At 51.8% G+C, this 16583-nt stretch overlaps 2 protein-coding genes across 3 annotated transcripts in view; one reads left to right on the top strand and one right to left on the bottom strand.

Moving 5' to 3' along the window:
- PRKAG2 (protein kinase AMP-activated non-catalytic subunit gamma 2) overlaps window positions 1-16583 on the bottom strand; it is a 322654-nt gene that overhangs the window by 248406 nt on the left and 57665 nt on the right. The gene's annotated exons all lie outside the window — the stretch shown is intronic.
- LOC104678709 lies at window positions 7497-9709 on the top strand. Its single transcript, XM_030932914.1, is given in 4 exon segments — window positions 7497-7604; window positions 7606-7644; window positions 7980-8243; window positions 9560-9709. Coding segments are annotated over 4 exon segments (561 nt in total).

Raw genomic sequence — 16583 nt, forward strand, 5'->3', positions numbered from 1 at the left:
CCCACACCCTGCCCGGCCGCCAGCTGCAGCCACACCCTCCAGTCGTCGGCTGCCCAGACTTCAGAGAGGAAAAAACCAGCCACGAGGTGAAAGTGAGATGGCCCCGGCCTGACCTCTGCCGCATAGGCCCAAATGGCCCTGGTCAGATCTGAGGCTTCCCCCACAGTCAGCTTCCTGCCACCCCCCACCCCCACCGCCGCCTGGTACTCCCCGCTGGGTACACATCCAGCAGTTTTGGTTAATGCTTGAAGACAAACTGCAGGAGGGACACCGTGAACTACAATAAAATTGGGCACCCCGGGGACATTTTTGTAAGGTCACGGAGTTGCTGGCTGGCTCGGAGACACACCCTCCTCTATGTAGGAGGCCCTTGTGTGAGAGAGGACACCTCTGAACGAGGGCTCAGGGACCTCATTTCTGCTCCCAAACAGCTACCCAAGATGTGGCTTTGGGATTCGGCCCAGAGCTGAGGCCTGCAAAGGCTTCCACGTCAGTGCTTTCAGAATCTCAACTGTCCATATTTACAGAGCCATATAGCAAAAGATTCTTCCCCAACACTTTCTACGGGTGCCCAAGGGTTCCTTCCACTGCGTCTTGTTTCACCCACCTGCTCTGTGCCAGGCACATTATAGATCAAAAGGTACAGGGAGTTCAGAGGAAGGAGGAAATACCACGGACTTAAAAAGCAAGCCAGGGCTTCCCACGCTGAGCGTGGTGAATAGAGGACCTTTCATGTGTCTCCTCACTTCCATCCCGGGGTGAGCCGGCCACTCCCGAAGCATCTGGCCACAGCTCTTCACACTGACAGTCCCAACTTGTTAGTGGATTATGAAATCAATTTAGTGGATTGCACAACCACCAACAACTGAATTACAATAAGAATGCATCTCGTGGTTGCATGAAGCCTGTGTCTCAATGATTCACACACACATAGAATAAAATGTACCTTTTGTTTTTTTCCCCAAGACAGAGTCTTACTCTGTCGCCCAGGCTGGAGTGCAGTGGCGCGATCTCGGCTCACTGCAACCTCCGTCTCCTGGGTTCAAGTGATTCTCCTGCCTCAGCCTCCTGAGTAGCTGAGATTACAGGTGTGCACCACTATGCCTGGCTAATTTTTGTATTTTTTAGTAGAGGTGGGGTTTCACCATGTTGGCCAGGCTGGTCTCAAATTCCTGACCTCATAATCCACCTACCTTGGCCTCCCAAAGTGTTGGGATTAGAGGCGTGAGCCACCACACCCGGCCTGTTTGTTTGTTTGTTTGTTTTGTTGAGATAGAGTCTCACTCTGTCACCCAGGCTGGAGTGTAGTAGCGCAATCTTGGCTCACTTCAACCTCCGCCTCCCAGGTTCAAGCGATTCTCATGCCTCAACCACCCAAGTAGCTGGGATTATGGGTGTGCACTACCATGCCTGGCTCTTTTTCCTATTTTTAGTAGAGATGGAGTTTTCCCATGTTGTCCAGGCTGGTCTTGAACTCCTGGGCTCAAGGGATATACCCGCCTTGGCCTCCCAGAGTGCTGGGATTACAGGCATGAGCCGCTGTACAGGGCCGGAATAAAATGTACTTCCTATTGTGTTGTGGGTGAAAAAGTCCGAAAAATCCTGTGTTAGATGAGCTTTGAAATTGTGCAGGTAGATTTCAGGGAACAGAGAGGAGCTGACCTTCTGTCCCCAAGGTGTCACCAGAAGTGTGAAACAATGGGTACCATCTGTTCTCCTCTCCTGGCTGAAGCCCTCTGACCCCTCTCCATACTTTGTGCCCAGAAATATGCATAGAGTTAAGAACACAGAACATCACATCTCTTTATTACCACAAGGATGTGGTGATTCCCTCCCTCCTCACCTCTCACCCCCCGCATCTCCTGCCCTGGCCCTTTGACCTGCAGGGCAGTTTGGCCTTGTCCCCAGGCCACCCCAGACCCAGAATAGCAATTATACCTTTGGGGACAACCACCCGCCCCAGCCGCCTGCTGAGCGGTGCCTGTTCCCAACTGGCCCAGGCCTGCTGCGGATGCCCTCATCTCTAACACCTAAACCCAGAGAACTGGGCAGTCACGGGGTGTTAGGATGGAAGTGGTCTCAGAAATTATCCAAGGCCCTTGTGTTACAGGTGGGGTAACAGATGTCCAGAGATTCAAGCAAGTTGCTCAAAACAACATGGTAGAGCCGTGACTCAGCCAGAACCAAATCCTGGTCTTGCAACTTCTAACCAAGGTCTCTTTTGATTACGTCATGCTCTTCTAGCTGCTTCTGACTTTCTAGTTTACGTTTCCATTACATAAGCCGGTAACAGCAACTCTTGCAAGATTGCGATGGGCTTGCCATCCCTCACATGGGCCTGGCTATACTGGCATGTAGCAAATGTTATAATTCTACAAAGCCATGCTCTGACTTGGGTTCTGTGGGCACTTTTGCATCTTGTCTCCAGCGACAGGACAAAGCCCGTGCTCCAAATCCCTTTCTGGTGTCATTCACCGTGTGTGAATCTGTTACTTCCCCAGAGCCCTTCAGCCTGTGATCTCAGCCATGCAGGCAGCAGCTGCTCCAGGAACTTCCCAGGAGCCATGGAACCCGTCATGTTCTCCAGACTGACGGGCGTGGACACTGCACGGAGGGGCTCCAGGTGCCGCCGGCCAGCATCTAGCCAGCAGCAGATGCGTGGAGACCAGCCAGGCCGGGAGAAGGTGTCTGCCACTCTCCATTCCAGGCCACATCACCAGGGCCACTCTGCAGGCAGCTGCCAGGTGGGATGTGAAGATGCCTGGCAGGTATGCCGCCCCTCCAGAACCTCATACCAGCCAGAATCCCTCACAGACAGGCTGATGACACTCGAAACAGCCATGCTGCTAGCTCTTTTACAATTTTGTTTTTTGGTCTCTTTATAAGTTTAACTCTTGTTTAAAAAGATAAATTGAACCTCTCCCCTCTCAGCGAGGCAGGCCTGGATATAGATTTCTGCCTAACCAGCTGTGTCTTTTGAAAGTCACCTCCCATCTCTGGTCATCAGTTTCCTCCTCTGAGACAGGAGGTGTCTAGACTCTACCCCTCCAGCTCCTCCAAGGCCTTCCCAGCACAGATTCTGTTCCAGGCCATCCCTCCTCCTAGCACTGCAACGACACTCCTTCGAACACATCCAGGTGAGCGCCAGGGCTGCGCTGGTCACTGCCACCTGGTGGATACAGCCTGTGTTCAGGCTCCAGGGCATGAGCAGTTCCAGGACAGCAGCAGGACAAATGCCGAAGGAAGTGATGGCAGGCAGGGCTTGGGTGAGGGAGGGAGGGATGGGCAGGTGGTGCACAGGGGATTTCTAGGGCAATGAAACTGCTCTGCAAGTGAGTGTAATAGTGGACACACAACATCACACACACAACATCACACATTTGTCAAAACCCACAGAATGTACAACACCAAGAGTGAGCCCTAAGGTTGACTATGGACTTCGATTAATAGGAAGGTATCAATAGAATCTCAATGGTAACAGACATGCCACCGTAATGCAAGACACAAACAACAGGAGAAATTGGCATGGGGGCTGCAGGGTCAGGGAGGGGCAGATGGGCACCCTCTGTACTTTCTGCTCCATTGTTCTGTAAACCTAAAACTGCTCAGAAGTAAAATCCACTAAATTTTTAAAAAGCAATAGCAGCAAATGGCCAGAGATGGCCTCAATTTCATCTGCCAAACAACTGCCCATCACGCCAGGCCTGGACCACCCACCCAGCTCCTCGGAGACGCTGAAGATCATAGGTTCACCAGGAAACGGGAGCTGGAGAGGTCAATTCTTCCTGTGTCCATGGCTTCAGGTCCTTCTAGAACACAGAGGAAGGTGCATGCCATGCTTCCAGGCTCAGGGTCAGAAGATCAGTGGGATCCGGTCTGAGGCTCAGTGCTCAGACCAAGAAGATAAATGAAATTAGAGACACTCGGAGATGAAACACCTTGCTGGGGCTGGGCAGCAAGGAAGCTGGGAGAAGGGTCTGAGAACCCAGGTCCCCATCTCTCAGGCCCAGGCCCTTGGCCCCCCAGGCTGGGACAGTGACGACCAAGTACAGAGGGCTCCAGATGGAGGCCAGGGACCAGCTGCAGGCACCAGGTGGCCTCAGAATGTCCGGGGCTAGAGGACCCCTCACAGGGCTCACTGGGCAGCTGGTTCTTTGGGGGAGACCACATGGTGCAGAAAAGCTTGAGTTTCTTGGTTGGGGATTCAAGGCTGCAAACCATGGCGCTAATGAACCTAAACAAGGGAATTTGCTAGGTTTTCTTATTTTTTGGTGTTTTGTTGCCAAGAAACTCATTCTGTTTTAGAGGGGCTTGTTACATAAGGAGGAGAGGGAAGAAAACTGCTGAGATGTGAGGCCAGAGTCACCAGAGGAGGAGAGACTTCCAGATCAGCTGCTGCGCCAGCGGGGAGTCAGGTACAAAAAACAGGGGGTTGTTTGCGGCTTTGTTTTTCCAAAAAAGGAAAAGCAAAAAGCCTGCATCTCATGTCCTAGGAAGGGGGTTAAAAGTAATCATCTCTTAGGACAGAGTTTGGACCCCTCCGTGAGCAGGGCCTGGTCACTGAGGTGTCCCTGACTCGTGTCCTGTGTGCAGGATGCAGTCCCCGTGCAGCCCAGGCCTCTCTGCAGGGCCTGGTGGCTGCTGAGAGGCAGGAGGAAACCCCTCCCTGAGTGTGGCCTCCGCGTGTGTCACTTACATCTGTCAGAGGGTTTGGAAACTTTCTTTCTCATGGAGAAAGCGCAGAAGGTTCTGGGTCAGGTCCTGGAGGACATCCCTAGAGCCAGAGGACCATCCCCTTTGTGTAGTTCATCCCCGGCACTGCCAGAGCTTCTGGCTTCACTCTTGGTTCTCACCAGTGGATCCCGGAAGCCCCCTGGATCATGAACCTCTGCCCTTTGCACTCATGAGGCCCAGGGATACCTCCCCCTGCTTGTGCAACACGAGGCTGCCATGTCCCAGGTCTTTGTACCCAAAGTGAGTGGACTCTGACCTTCCAGATGGCCAAGGGTGCCAACATTTCCCAAAGACCTGTTTTCAAATGAATCTGGGAGACAGCCTTTGGAGAGGTCCATGAAGAAGAAAGGGGAACTCCACAGGTGGAGGGAAACCGAAGCTACCTGGGGGATACTCCCCGTGGCCCACCTGGCCCTCTCTTACTCTGCACTGCCCTATTTTCAAGGCTTAAAGGGCAGAGTCAAGAGATCACAGTAGGTCAGTTCTCCCCAGGCTATCTGCGTGCCCAGCCTAGAGAAAGGAATGAACATTGAACACTGGGCTGGGCTTTTGCTGGGTTGGTGAGAAGTGGCATCTGTGTAACCCAAATTGACATTTGTTTTCTTTAGTCTGTGATGTTCCATCGCAGCACAGAGTTGGCACTTGAGGTAGCGTCGTGTGAACTGCTTCTCAAACTGCAAGTAGGACATAGGTCATAAAATCCACTGAGGACACACAGGTTTCGCTGCGGCTGCTGTTCATGGAACAAAACCAGAGCTCCAGGAGTTTTCTGGGATGTGAATATCCAATAGGTCATGATGTGAAGTTCCTCGCGTGGCTCTCTGTCAAAGTCTGAAAGCTGTTGCGGAAGCGGCTCAAGGCATGGCGGGCACAGGGGCTCCATGGCGTGAGTGGTCCTCAGGACAGCCACTAGGAATGTCGTCCCTCCCTGCATACATATGCTGTCTCCTGTTGAGTGGGTGAATCTGTTCTTCCATCCTTGAGTTTGGGCAGCTGTGCTCAACAGAAATGCAGCAGAAACCACACCACCTGACTTCTGGGTTAGGTGAGAAGGAACCTCGCAGTTCCTCCTGGATCTCTTGTAATGTCTGCCATGGGTAAAACCAGCTGCCACGTTAGGAATCTGCACCAAGACCACCATGTTATCAGGAAGCTCAAGCCAGCCACATGGAGAGGCCGCACGGATGGAGGAAGAGCTGCACAGCCAGCCCAGGGGCCCAATATGAGAGTGAAGGAGCCTCTAGGATGAGCCAGGCTCAGCCGCCACCTGACTTTTCAAATAGGAGAAATCCCCAGTGAGAACTCAGCTGAGCCAGATGACCCCTAAATCCATGAAAGATGATTTCAAATTATATTTTTAAGTTTTGGGGTGGTTTGCTATGTAGCAATAGGTGATCTTGTGACTATGTAACCCTGGAAAGTTACTTCATTTCTCTGTTTTTTAATCTAAAAACTGGGAATCATAGGAGTTCCTACTGGAAAATGAGTTGGCATATAGAAGTATAGAAACACATATGAGTTAACAAAGACATGGCTGTGATACCTGGGGCTCATCTGGAAAACATGAGTTATCACTTTAAAATACTTCGCTGAGTTTAGGGGCAATATGCTATAATTACTGAACCCCGGGTTACCACAGAGGCTTCCTTCTCAGAGATTTGATGAGAGGAAAGAGGCAGATTCCACCTTACCCTCAGGTTTGCCAAGATCCTTCCCCAATGTACAAGTGAAAGGAAGCTCATGAAGGCAGAATGAAGGGACACATCAAATCCTTGGTGACAGTTTGGGACAGGCCGGGCACAGTGGCTCTTGCCTGTAGTCCAAGCACTTTGGGAGGCCGAGGCTGGCTGATCACCTGAGGTCAGGAGTTCTAGACCCGCCTGGCCAACCCTGTCTCTACTAAAAATACAAAAATTAGCTGGGCGTAGTGGTGGCCGCCTGTAGTCCTAGTTACTCAGGAGTCTGAGGCAGGAGAATCGCTTGAACCTGGGAGGTGGAGGTTGCAGTGAGCCAAGATCGCGGCATTGCACTCCAGCCCGGGCGACAGAGCGAGACTCCATCTCAACAACTACAACAACAAGAAACAGTTCGGGACAGAGAAAAATCCCTGTAAACTTCAAGCCTTTTGGGGTGCTCTCAGGTGAGCTCCTAAATTGCTCAAGGGCTAACTTCCTCATTTATTATTAAAAGAAAAAAGAAAAAGGCAGAGGCCAGTGATGAAGCCTGGCGATTTCTGGTCTAGGGTGAGAGATAACCGAAAGTAACAATGGAAGGTCTCTCGCAGTGCTCAAGGAGTGGAAAGGAAATTGCACATTTCACCCGTGACTGCAGAGGCAAAGGAGAACAGCAAGTCTCTGCTTTCAGCTGGAATGTTATCAACTTCGGTCACGCTGATTATCTCATGCTGATCAGGAAGCCTGGTACCAGGAGTGAGTGACTAAATGAAGAAATTACTAATTAACAAATGCTTGGGTGGACAATTTTTCAAAACTTAGGATCAATGGAAGGAGACAGAAGGAGTCTTGGGAGGATTTTTAAAATATGCCAGAGCTGGCTGGGTACAGTGGCTCACACCTGTAACCCGAGGACTTTGAGGCTGAGGCAGGTGGATCACCTGAGCTCAGGAGTTCGAGACCAGCCTGGGCAACATGGTGAAACCCCATCTCTACTAAAACTACAAAAAGTAAGCCGGGCATGGTGGTGCATGCTGTAGTCCCTGCTACTCAGGAGGCTGAAGCATGAGAATCGCTTAAACCTGGGAGATGGAGGTTGAAGTGAGCCGAGATCGCACCATTGCACTCCAGCCTTGGAAAAAACAAAACAAAAAGCCAAGGCTCCTAATGTACTCATTTAAACATCACTTGTGCCCACACTGGGTTCGGAATTGTGCTGGGCATGGGATATACAAATGTAAGACATGGACCCACCCTCAAGTCTTAAGGTGGAGGTCGGGGAGGGCAAAGGCTGTAAAGGGTCAGAGGGACCTTCCGGAGCAGCCGAAATGTTCCAGATCACACCGTGGTGGTGGTCACATGACTGTGCACATTTACGACAATGCACCTAATTGTATACTGTCAATCGAGGGGCATTATATGTAAATTATACCTCAATAAAGCTGACCAAAAAGTGGCCAGTCAACTACCAGCAGACCCATGGGGTAGGGAAAGAAAAACAAGCAATCTACAGAACGTGGGAAAATGCCTATATTAAGAATCCTGGAATACTCCATGTGCTTTTTCATGCAGTGGGAGCGGAATTTTCAGGAAGCAGCTGTGCTGTGGGTGATAGTCACACTTTATTCTCTAAAACTCTCCTGTTTCAATTGGCCTCTTGGTGCCAAAGCACCATGGCGTGTTACACCTATCAGATCGGGCACAGTGCCCCTTCTTCCCAACCTGTGATCTGAAATGGCCAGCACTGCGCCTTCCAGAACCCAGCTTAGATGCACAGTTGCCACGGAGGCAGGAAGAATGATTTGTTCGCCACCAAAAGCCCAGTTTCTCCAACAGGTAAGTACCAGCAGGGTGTGATGTCCCAAACCTACACAACCGTTTCCACTGCCTATTCCCGGGCCCCTCACTTGGGTCAGGGCAGCATTTCAAAGGAAGCCAAGAGAGAGAACTTGTGCATCCAAACCCTTCTCTGACTTGGCCGGTTATTGGATTAGCTACTCTCCGAAGAAGACCCAAAAGGCCTAGGGGAGAGAAGAGAGAAATCTGGATGCGGTGGAGACGATGGCCAAACAGAAAAATCACTTAGCGAAGAAAAGTTGGTGGAAGCCTGTAGTGGGAACCCGGGACATGAGGGAAGGGCCTGGCGGAGGGAAGGGGCTGAAGCCATAATTTCCTAACCTCTCCCTACAAACTATGCCCTTCCCTCTGCCCAAGTAAGTACAGGGACCGCCCTGCAGCAAGAAGACAGCGGATATTTAAATGTGAGGAACCCTGGCCACAGTGGGCTGGGCTCCCCACCCATCACCTAGTGTCCTCACTCACTGCACTCCAGACTTTGTCAAAGTGGTGGCAACTGAGTCCAGCGCCAGAGATTGGGTGATGCTCAGGTTGATTTCATTGTCAAGTGTATCTGGCAGGACTCTAGTTTGTTGACAGTTTTCCAGACAAGGCGTAGCTGGCTGAACCGCAGTGCCCCGGCATTTGGGATCATTGGGATCATCATGCTCTTTAGATTCTTTTTTCTTTTTTTTTTTTTAATTGCACAAGGATTTACTTATCTCTCTTCATAGGTGAAACTGATTTGGTGGGAAACTGCTAGACTCAATGACCAATTGGACTGTAGGCAAGAAGGCCAATGATCTTGCTCTTCAGATAAAGGAACAGCAGGGAAATAGGAGGCCTCTCTCCTGCAAAGCCGGTCTGAAGTGCACACAAGGCACGGCTGAGTGCCTGGTGACGTGCATTCAGCAGGTGGGCAAGACCCAGGAATGTGTGCTGTAACAAGGGAGTCTAGTGCAGGTTGTGGGGAATTTGGAGAAACACGAGGGGCCCTGGGCCACCCATTGACATCTTTTCTCCCCACTCAGGAGAAAGTAGGGAGATGGTTTTCATAGATCAAGTCAGGCTTTGAGAAGGTGAACGGGGAAAAAAAAAAAGAAGCCTCAGAAAGCCCCTCCCAAGACTCTCCTCGGAGGCGAACCACGACAGATGGCCGCGCGGCCTGAGGCTCGGCCTCCAGGCAGCCAGGGAGGAGCAGCTGCAAGTCCTGCAGCCTGTGAGACCCCCAAGGGGCCTGGGCCAGCATCCAAGGCTATCCTAAGCCTTGGCTATACTAACGCCCCAGTGGGGCACTTAAAGCTCCTCACGCCCAGGCCCAGACCCAGGCCTGCTGGGAGCACAACTCTCTCCCGTGCTCCCCCCACTCCACTCCAGGGCCACCCTTCCTTCCAGTCTTCCCCGTGGAGTTCGTGTTGGAAGATGCCAGTGAGCATGTCTCAGGGCTCTACGCCTTGCGCAGATGAGTGTGGGGTGACTCAGAGGGAGGGGGTGGTGGCAGATGCCTGCAGCTGGCTCCCAGCCAGGCTTGGCCATCCTGCATAAATGCCTGGCTTGGGTCTTGGCCTAACATTAAGGGCAAATCCCAAGAGGGGCGAGTGGGCTTCTCGAATCTGAACAATTCTGCTTTCAAAACAGGTGAATCCCTAGGCCAGCCTAGCCCCTTCCCTCATACCCCTACCCCGAGATGGGTGCAGAATCAGCAGCGGGGATCATCCAGAAACTCTTGCATTCCACAGCAGGTGTCAGAATGGGCCTCATTCCAGGGTCGTGGTGGCCGCTCTACCTGGTGAGCTTCGAGGGGACTCTGGCGGGCCCTCGCTGCAGGGTCCTCCCACCGGTCTTCCCAGCACAGGAACGTTGCCTTCACATTGCTCTTCTGTTAAAAGCATGTCATTCTTGCTTGCTCTTCAGATGCAAACACCCACTCCAAGGATACTCCAGGTTCCCCGCCAGCTCACTCGACTCTGACGTGGCAGTGCTCACCGGGCTGAGCCCAAATCAAGCACCGTTTATTAGGGGGAAGCTCCGTTATCCAGAAAGCTCACCTTTGAAGAGCTACCTATTTCCTGCCAGAGTTGTGGCGGGAAGGCCTTAGGTACTAGAAAACCTCGGGGAATTTGGGGAATAGCAGTTAAAGGTTATCGTTCTTACCTATTTGTTTGGATAAGTAGTAATCACCCTTCAGACGCTTATTGGTGAAAATATTTCTAAAAGTGTCTCTGTACATTCCCCTGCTTTGATGAATGGAACGGGAGGGCAGGATCTAACCATCTGATGGCTACAGTTTCGGGAGAGTGCCAGAGCCTCCAGGTCAGCCACCCCAGAGCCACAGGCAGGGTACGAGCCACAGCAATGGGCCCCGAGAAAGAGCCCCACACCTACCACGGTCCACGGAAGATGCTGCTCACTGGCTCCAGGTTACCTGGAGTCCTGTGCACTCTCTTTACACCAAGTGAAGATAATATTTTGTTTCCTTCCCACTTTTTCGCTAACACAAGCCACCCCAGTTCTCCCTTCTGACAACATGCAAGTGGACCCTAGACCTTCTAGAAAAGCCTTAGAGCACCCCCAAATGCTCACATTTGTCAGCTGCAATTCCACCCCCAGTTAAAACACGATTCTGAATGTGACTTGGCCAACGCAGCTTGCAAAGCAAGAACGTCTTCATTTAAGGTCGAAAACATCAGCTGTTTGGGTTGTGAGAAAAGAAAAGCCCACAAGGTTTCAGAGGCTTGGTGCTGCTTCTCGTTGTCCTCAGCTCCTGATTCTGCAGCTGGTTCTGTCTCCAAGCACCAGCAAAACCCTGTCCTAGGAGCCCCCAGACTCTAAGAGCCCATGACCAAAAAGGAAAGGAAAGCCAAGTTGGGGAAGAACAGGGGCCCCCAACTCCACAGCCCTCCACTCTGCCCAGAGGGCCCACCCTGGGCTGCCTGGAACCCCCTAAAGTTGCCACCCCCACAACACAGTAGTGGGGCAATTCCTGGCAGCACCTGCAGCCCATGGGCTGGCTCTGTCCCCGCAGCCCCACCGAGCGTCTGTTATCTTATTTACTGGAATCTGCACAGCCAGGCTCTAGCTCGCTGGTGACTAAGGAGCTGCAGCCATTATCACCAGGCAGATGGCAGACTCCCTAAAAGCAGACATTAAACAATAAAATGCCACCACATACCTTGCCCACAAAATAAAATCAAAACAAACACCTAAGTCTGGCTTTGCTTTTCTTCTGCTCTCTCCCTACCTCCCCTGTGCCAAAGCACAGGGGGAGAGGTGCACAGGGTACCGAGGAGGAGATTTATGATCCAGGAAGACCATACGGACATGCCCAGTGACCTGCAGAAGGTGGCAGTAGCAGAACCACCATGGGACCCCAGGCGGTGGAGAGGGCAGACCCTGTCCATGTGTGACAGGTGGGGCAGAACCACCAGCTAGGACAGATGGGATTGGAGCAGCAAGGGAACTACAGGGACCCTGCGGAACCCAGAGCCCTCTGGCCCCCGTCGCCTGATGAATAATCAAAGTGCTAAGACCTGGAGAGTTCCACCAAAAACTCAGTTGCTCCCACTGCTTTAGAAGGTGTTCTGCTGGGTTCTGCCGGGACAGGCCACAGCTGAAGGCTCACCTGAAGAGAGGGACCTCCTATTTATTAAGCATCTATTATGTGCTGGCAGCTGCCCCCTAGTCCTGTGAGGCAGGTACTGTCTCCATTCTTAGAAGAAAAATCAGGCTCAGGAGAAGGAAATGATTTGCCCATGGTAGCCAGGGGGTGAACAGCAGAATGCTCTGCCAGGCCCAGGCCACAAGGCCTCTGGGGTGAAGAAGGAACACCCCCCCAGTTCTTGGGGCCAAGGCCTCTGGAGTGAAGAAGGAACACCCCCAGTTCTTGGGCATCACGTGCTTTTGATTCCATTCTATTTTTCTCTTGACTCAGATTTTAGTAATTGAGGCTAGAGCTTTGCAGTCTCACATTAAACCCTTTTAGGACTCCAGGGTCTTAACTCACACTCGTGGGAAGGATGTTTGGTTCAGGCTGATGAAAGGCTTGGCTGCAAAGTGGGCAGAGCTGACAGGTGTGCAGAGCTGACAGGTGTGCAGAGCTGACAGGTGTGCAGGGCTGATGACAGGTCAGTGCACTGTCCCACTGGTGCCGGGCTGCTAAGGCCTCAGGACAAGCCTGCCCACTAGGAAGGGAGGGAAGGTATCGAACCTTGAACGAGCCACTTGCTTGTGGGTCCAACCTAGGTTTCCTGCTAAGTCACCAGCCCCCAACAAGAGCTCAAGGCAAGTTTTCACTACCAGACAATTTACCATGTGACTCATAAGTGCAGTCGGAAGGACAACTTTGGAGTTGTCTGAGGGCCTGAGTTTGAGCTCCAGTTTGCCATTTACTGGTTATGCAATCTCAGTACATTATTCAAATTCATGGAGCCTCAATTTCCTTGTATAAAAGGGAAATCTCCCAGGATCATCATGAAAATTATAATAATTAACATACATGAAATTGCCACACATGGTGCCAGATGCCTAATCAATCAATCAATATTTACCAGAATATGCAATACAGACAGCTAACAGCAGTGCAAGAGGTAACGTGGAGACAGATCCTTCTAAGAAAATAAGACCCCTACCTGACTGCATTAGGATTCATCAATTGAATCTACCGACAAGAACTGAACACAACTTAATACAAAGTAATGCATAAAAGTACAGGCATTCACCTTTGTTAGGCCCGGGCTGAGTCTGAGAGGAGGTAAGGGGGTTTGTTAGAAGGGGGTGTGGTGAGACTGGTCTGTGGGGCATCTCTTGGGAGGAGGGACCTGAATACTTTTTTTTTCTTTTTTTTTTTTTGAGACGGAGTCTCACTCGGTTGCCCAGGCTAGAGTGCAGTGGCGCAATCTTGGCTCACTACAAGCTCCACTTCCCGGGTTCACACCATTCTCCTGCCTCAGCCTCCTGAGTAGCTGGGACTACAGGTGCCCACCACCACGCCCAGATAATTTTTTTGTAGTAGAGACAGGGTTTCACTGTGTTAGCCAGGATGGTCTCGATCTCCTGACCTTGTGATCCACCCACCTCGTCCTCCCAAAGTGCTGGGATTACAGGCGTGAACCACCATGCCTGGCCAGGACCTGAATACTTTTAAAGGAAGAAAAAGATCAATAGTTTGAAAGAGGGCCGTGAGGGAGCTGGATAAATCCAAGATGGATTCTATTAGTTAACAGCTGAGCTGAAAGAGTAACACAAAATTAGAACCCGCAGTTCCAGTGACCCCTGGTTATCCAACACTATCAAGTGAGGAGGTCAAGCATCTTCCTCTTGTTGGAAAGGTCAGTGCCTGGGAAACAGGACTCAAGAGTTTGTTTTGCTAGAGTGCTGATGTTTAATTTCACCCTGGGACAGGACCTGAAGAGAAGCCAGAGCTGGGATAACAAACACAAAGACCAGGCTTAGGGACTGGGTCCACCCAACCTCAGTCCAGCAGCCTCCGTTCCCCTCCACCACCCACCCCACTCCCGACTTCAAAAGACCAGGCTGGACCGCAGGACACCTGGCTTCTCTTTCCAGCTGAATCCCTTTGTGACTTTAGGCAAAGAAGATTAAATATTTTAGATTTTCAATTATATTCACTGAATTTAACCATTGAACCCTCAGTTTCCTCTTCATAAGTGTGTGCCTCTCAAGGTCTACTACTGTTGGACTGAAAAAAAAACCACCTGAGATTTCTCTAGTCCTTGGAAGTTTCCATGCAAGCTGGGGAAGCAGTTGGAAGGTGAGAAGCCCCCAGACCTAAGAGGCCTACTGCGAGGCCTCTCTGGTGAGTCAGAGCCTGCCCAGGGCGTGTGGAGTCCCAGGGTGCCGGCTTACTCTGATTGCATCCCAGGGAGCTTCCCCCTCTCACTTACTCTCACCTATTCACACCTAGCAGTCCCCGAATTCTCAATTTATGTTTTGGGGCCTCCTGCCTGCATCCTGGTTGTATCCCTAGGCCTCTCCCCATCTTCCAACACCTACAATCCTTAACGCCGTCAACGCTGGATTCCCTGCTAGCCCAGGCTTCATTTGTTTACTATCACCTTTGCTCTCTACCTGCGTTGAAAATTCAGATGCACAGAATCAAGCCTCCCCCAGGAGGAGGGTCGAGTGACCCCTAGGTCACTCCCAATCACCAGGACTCAAGGACCCTGAATCACAGACTTGAAGCAGACAGCCAGCCTCTGGCTTATGGAAGGCGATTGTAAGGAATGAAAATAAAAGGACATGGCTTACTCAAAGTGCCACGCATCAATGTCAGTGGAGGGCGAGAAGAGGGATACTGGGTGAGCTCCGAATCTAGCACTTTCCAGCCTGCAGCTCTACTTGTTGCTGCAAATTCACTCAACAGTTAGGGTTTCTGGTTCCCAGCCTCCCCCTCCTCCTCTCCACCAGACAGCGCAGACAGCCCACGGTTCAGTCATTGAGGAGGCCATCTACCATCTTGTCTTCCTTCCCTTCCTCTCTCCCCCACTCCCCTCCCATCTGCTTTTTCACTGGATTCCCCACAACTTCAGCAAGCAACAAGTAAGCTGTTGGGCTCCACGATCTGCAGGAGGCCAAGATACCCTTCAATGTGTATGGGGTCAAGAGAGTCCCCAGAAAACAGTGGGCCATCCCCAAAGCCCCCACATCATCCCCAGTCTTTTCCGTTTGGGCCAAATGTAATAAGTGATGGCTCAGGAAAGGCAAGGCCTGGCAAAGAATGACAACTTCAGTTAAGATTTCAGCTCCAGTAAGGGGAATTCAAGCCAGGGTGGGAAGGCAGGGAGGAGACACCTGTGCCCAGGACCCAGTGTGTGCAGCAGCTCTGCTCAGCCTGGCAGCCTGGCAGGGGAGGAGAGACAGACTCAGAGAGGAATGGAGCTGAACACGCCCACACACGTACCACCTTCACTAGTGATGCTCTTTAAATCACCAAGTAAAAGTTATGTAAGGAGAAAACATACAGCTGCCGTGGAGAGAAGGAACATTTTGTTCAGCCTTGGGGTATCTGATTTAATAAGAGGCTCGTGGAGAACAAAGCCACAATTCAGCATCAGTCTTGCACACCAAGGAGACAAAGCATCGTGAGGGGAAAAGCACACACCCAAGGATGCACAATCACCACGCATTTAGAAAGCCAGCTCCCACAGGTCTGCTTACTCAGCCCCAAGGGGTCCTGGAGGTCCTCTCTTCCAGATGCTAAGAAGCAGTGCAGGCTTGTAAGCCGCTGGATGGCAGGATGCGAGTGGCGGGGACGGGCGGCACTCCCAGCTCTGACAAATCCTGCTGCTTCACTCCAAAGGCCCATCAGAGAAGGGGTTTCCCAGCCCCTTCAGCACAGGCAGTTTCTAGGGTTCGGCTGTGCTCCGAGCCGCTGCCACTGCATGTCTGCAACAGATGGGGACTGGGGCTGGGTGTGTTCCCAGTCCCCAAGGCAGCGCAACAAGCGGCTGGCAGACAGCATGGGCTGGCCTAAGACAGCACAGGCAACGGTCTTGGTGGCTGGAGCTGGTTTGCTGCTCAAAATGCAGGCAGAGCTTGGGCAGATTCCCTCATTGATGGGACTGCAGCAGACTGTCATTCCCACCTGTGTCAGGGGCTGCTGGGGAGGAAACTCCTTACCACACGGCAAGCCAGCAGGAGGGAGGGCTGGACCAGAGCTTTTAAAAAGACAGGCAGCAGGATGGAGGGAGGCAGGAGCAGAGGCCGATGATGCAGCAGTGGACAGCTCTGGGCTCCAGGTCCTCTGGCCAGCACAACCCCTGCACTGTTCCCATCTAACTTCAGGCAAAGGCTTCAGAAATCTGAACTCCCTGGGGATTCCTGTCCTCGGAGTATAAAGAATGAGGGTTTTTTTCCCCCTCTGGCCAGAAGGATGGGTGAGGCTTTCCAAAAGGCTCTGCCAGTGAGGTCCCCATCTACAATTCATTCCCCCAACTCCAACCAGATGGCCTACAAACATCCAGGAGACAACATGGTCTCTGCCCGTATCAGCCATGTCTCTGGTTTTCTGTATTCTGATGCTTTGATACCTGGCGCCTTGCTGATCCTGGAGGGACTGCCCTCCCACGGCTGGGCAATTCTTAGAGATAGTAAGAAACTCACCTGTGAGCTTGCTTTTGCTATGCAAGCCAACCCACACAGACCCCCTCCTCGCCTCCTCCTGGGGGCTCTCACACCCTGGGCCACCACCCACTACCCTAATCACCCCAGGGCAGGTACCAGACAGCTAGGGACAGCCCCTGTACCCACAGTCCCCTAAAATTCTTCACAGAAACCACAATAAAGGCTCTTGCCCACATCTCCCTCTTGCTCCCTCTGCCT

This window comes from Rhinopithecus roxellana, chromosome 6, assembly GCF_007565055.1.
Source record: "Rhinopithecus roxellana isolate Shanxi Qingling chromosome 6, ASM756505v1, whole genome shotgun sequence".
Taxonomy (NCBI): Eukaryota; Metazoa; Chordata; class Mammalia; order Primates; family Cercopithecidae; genus Rhinopithecus; species Rhinopithecus roxellana.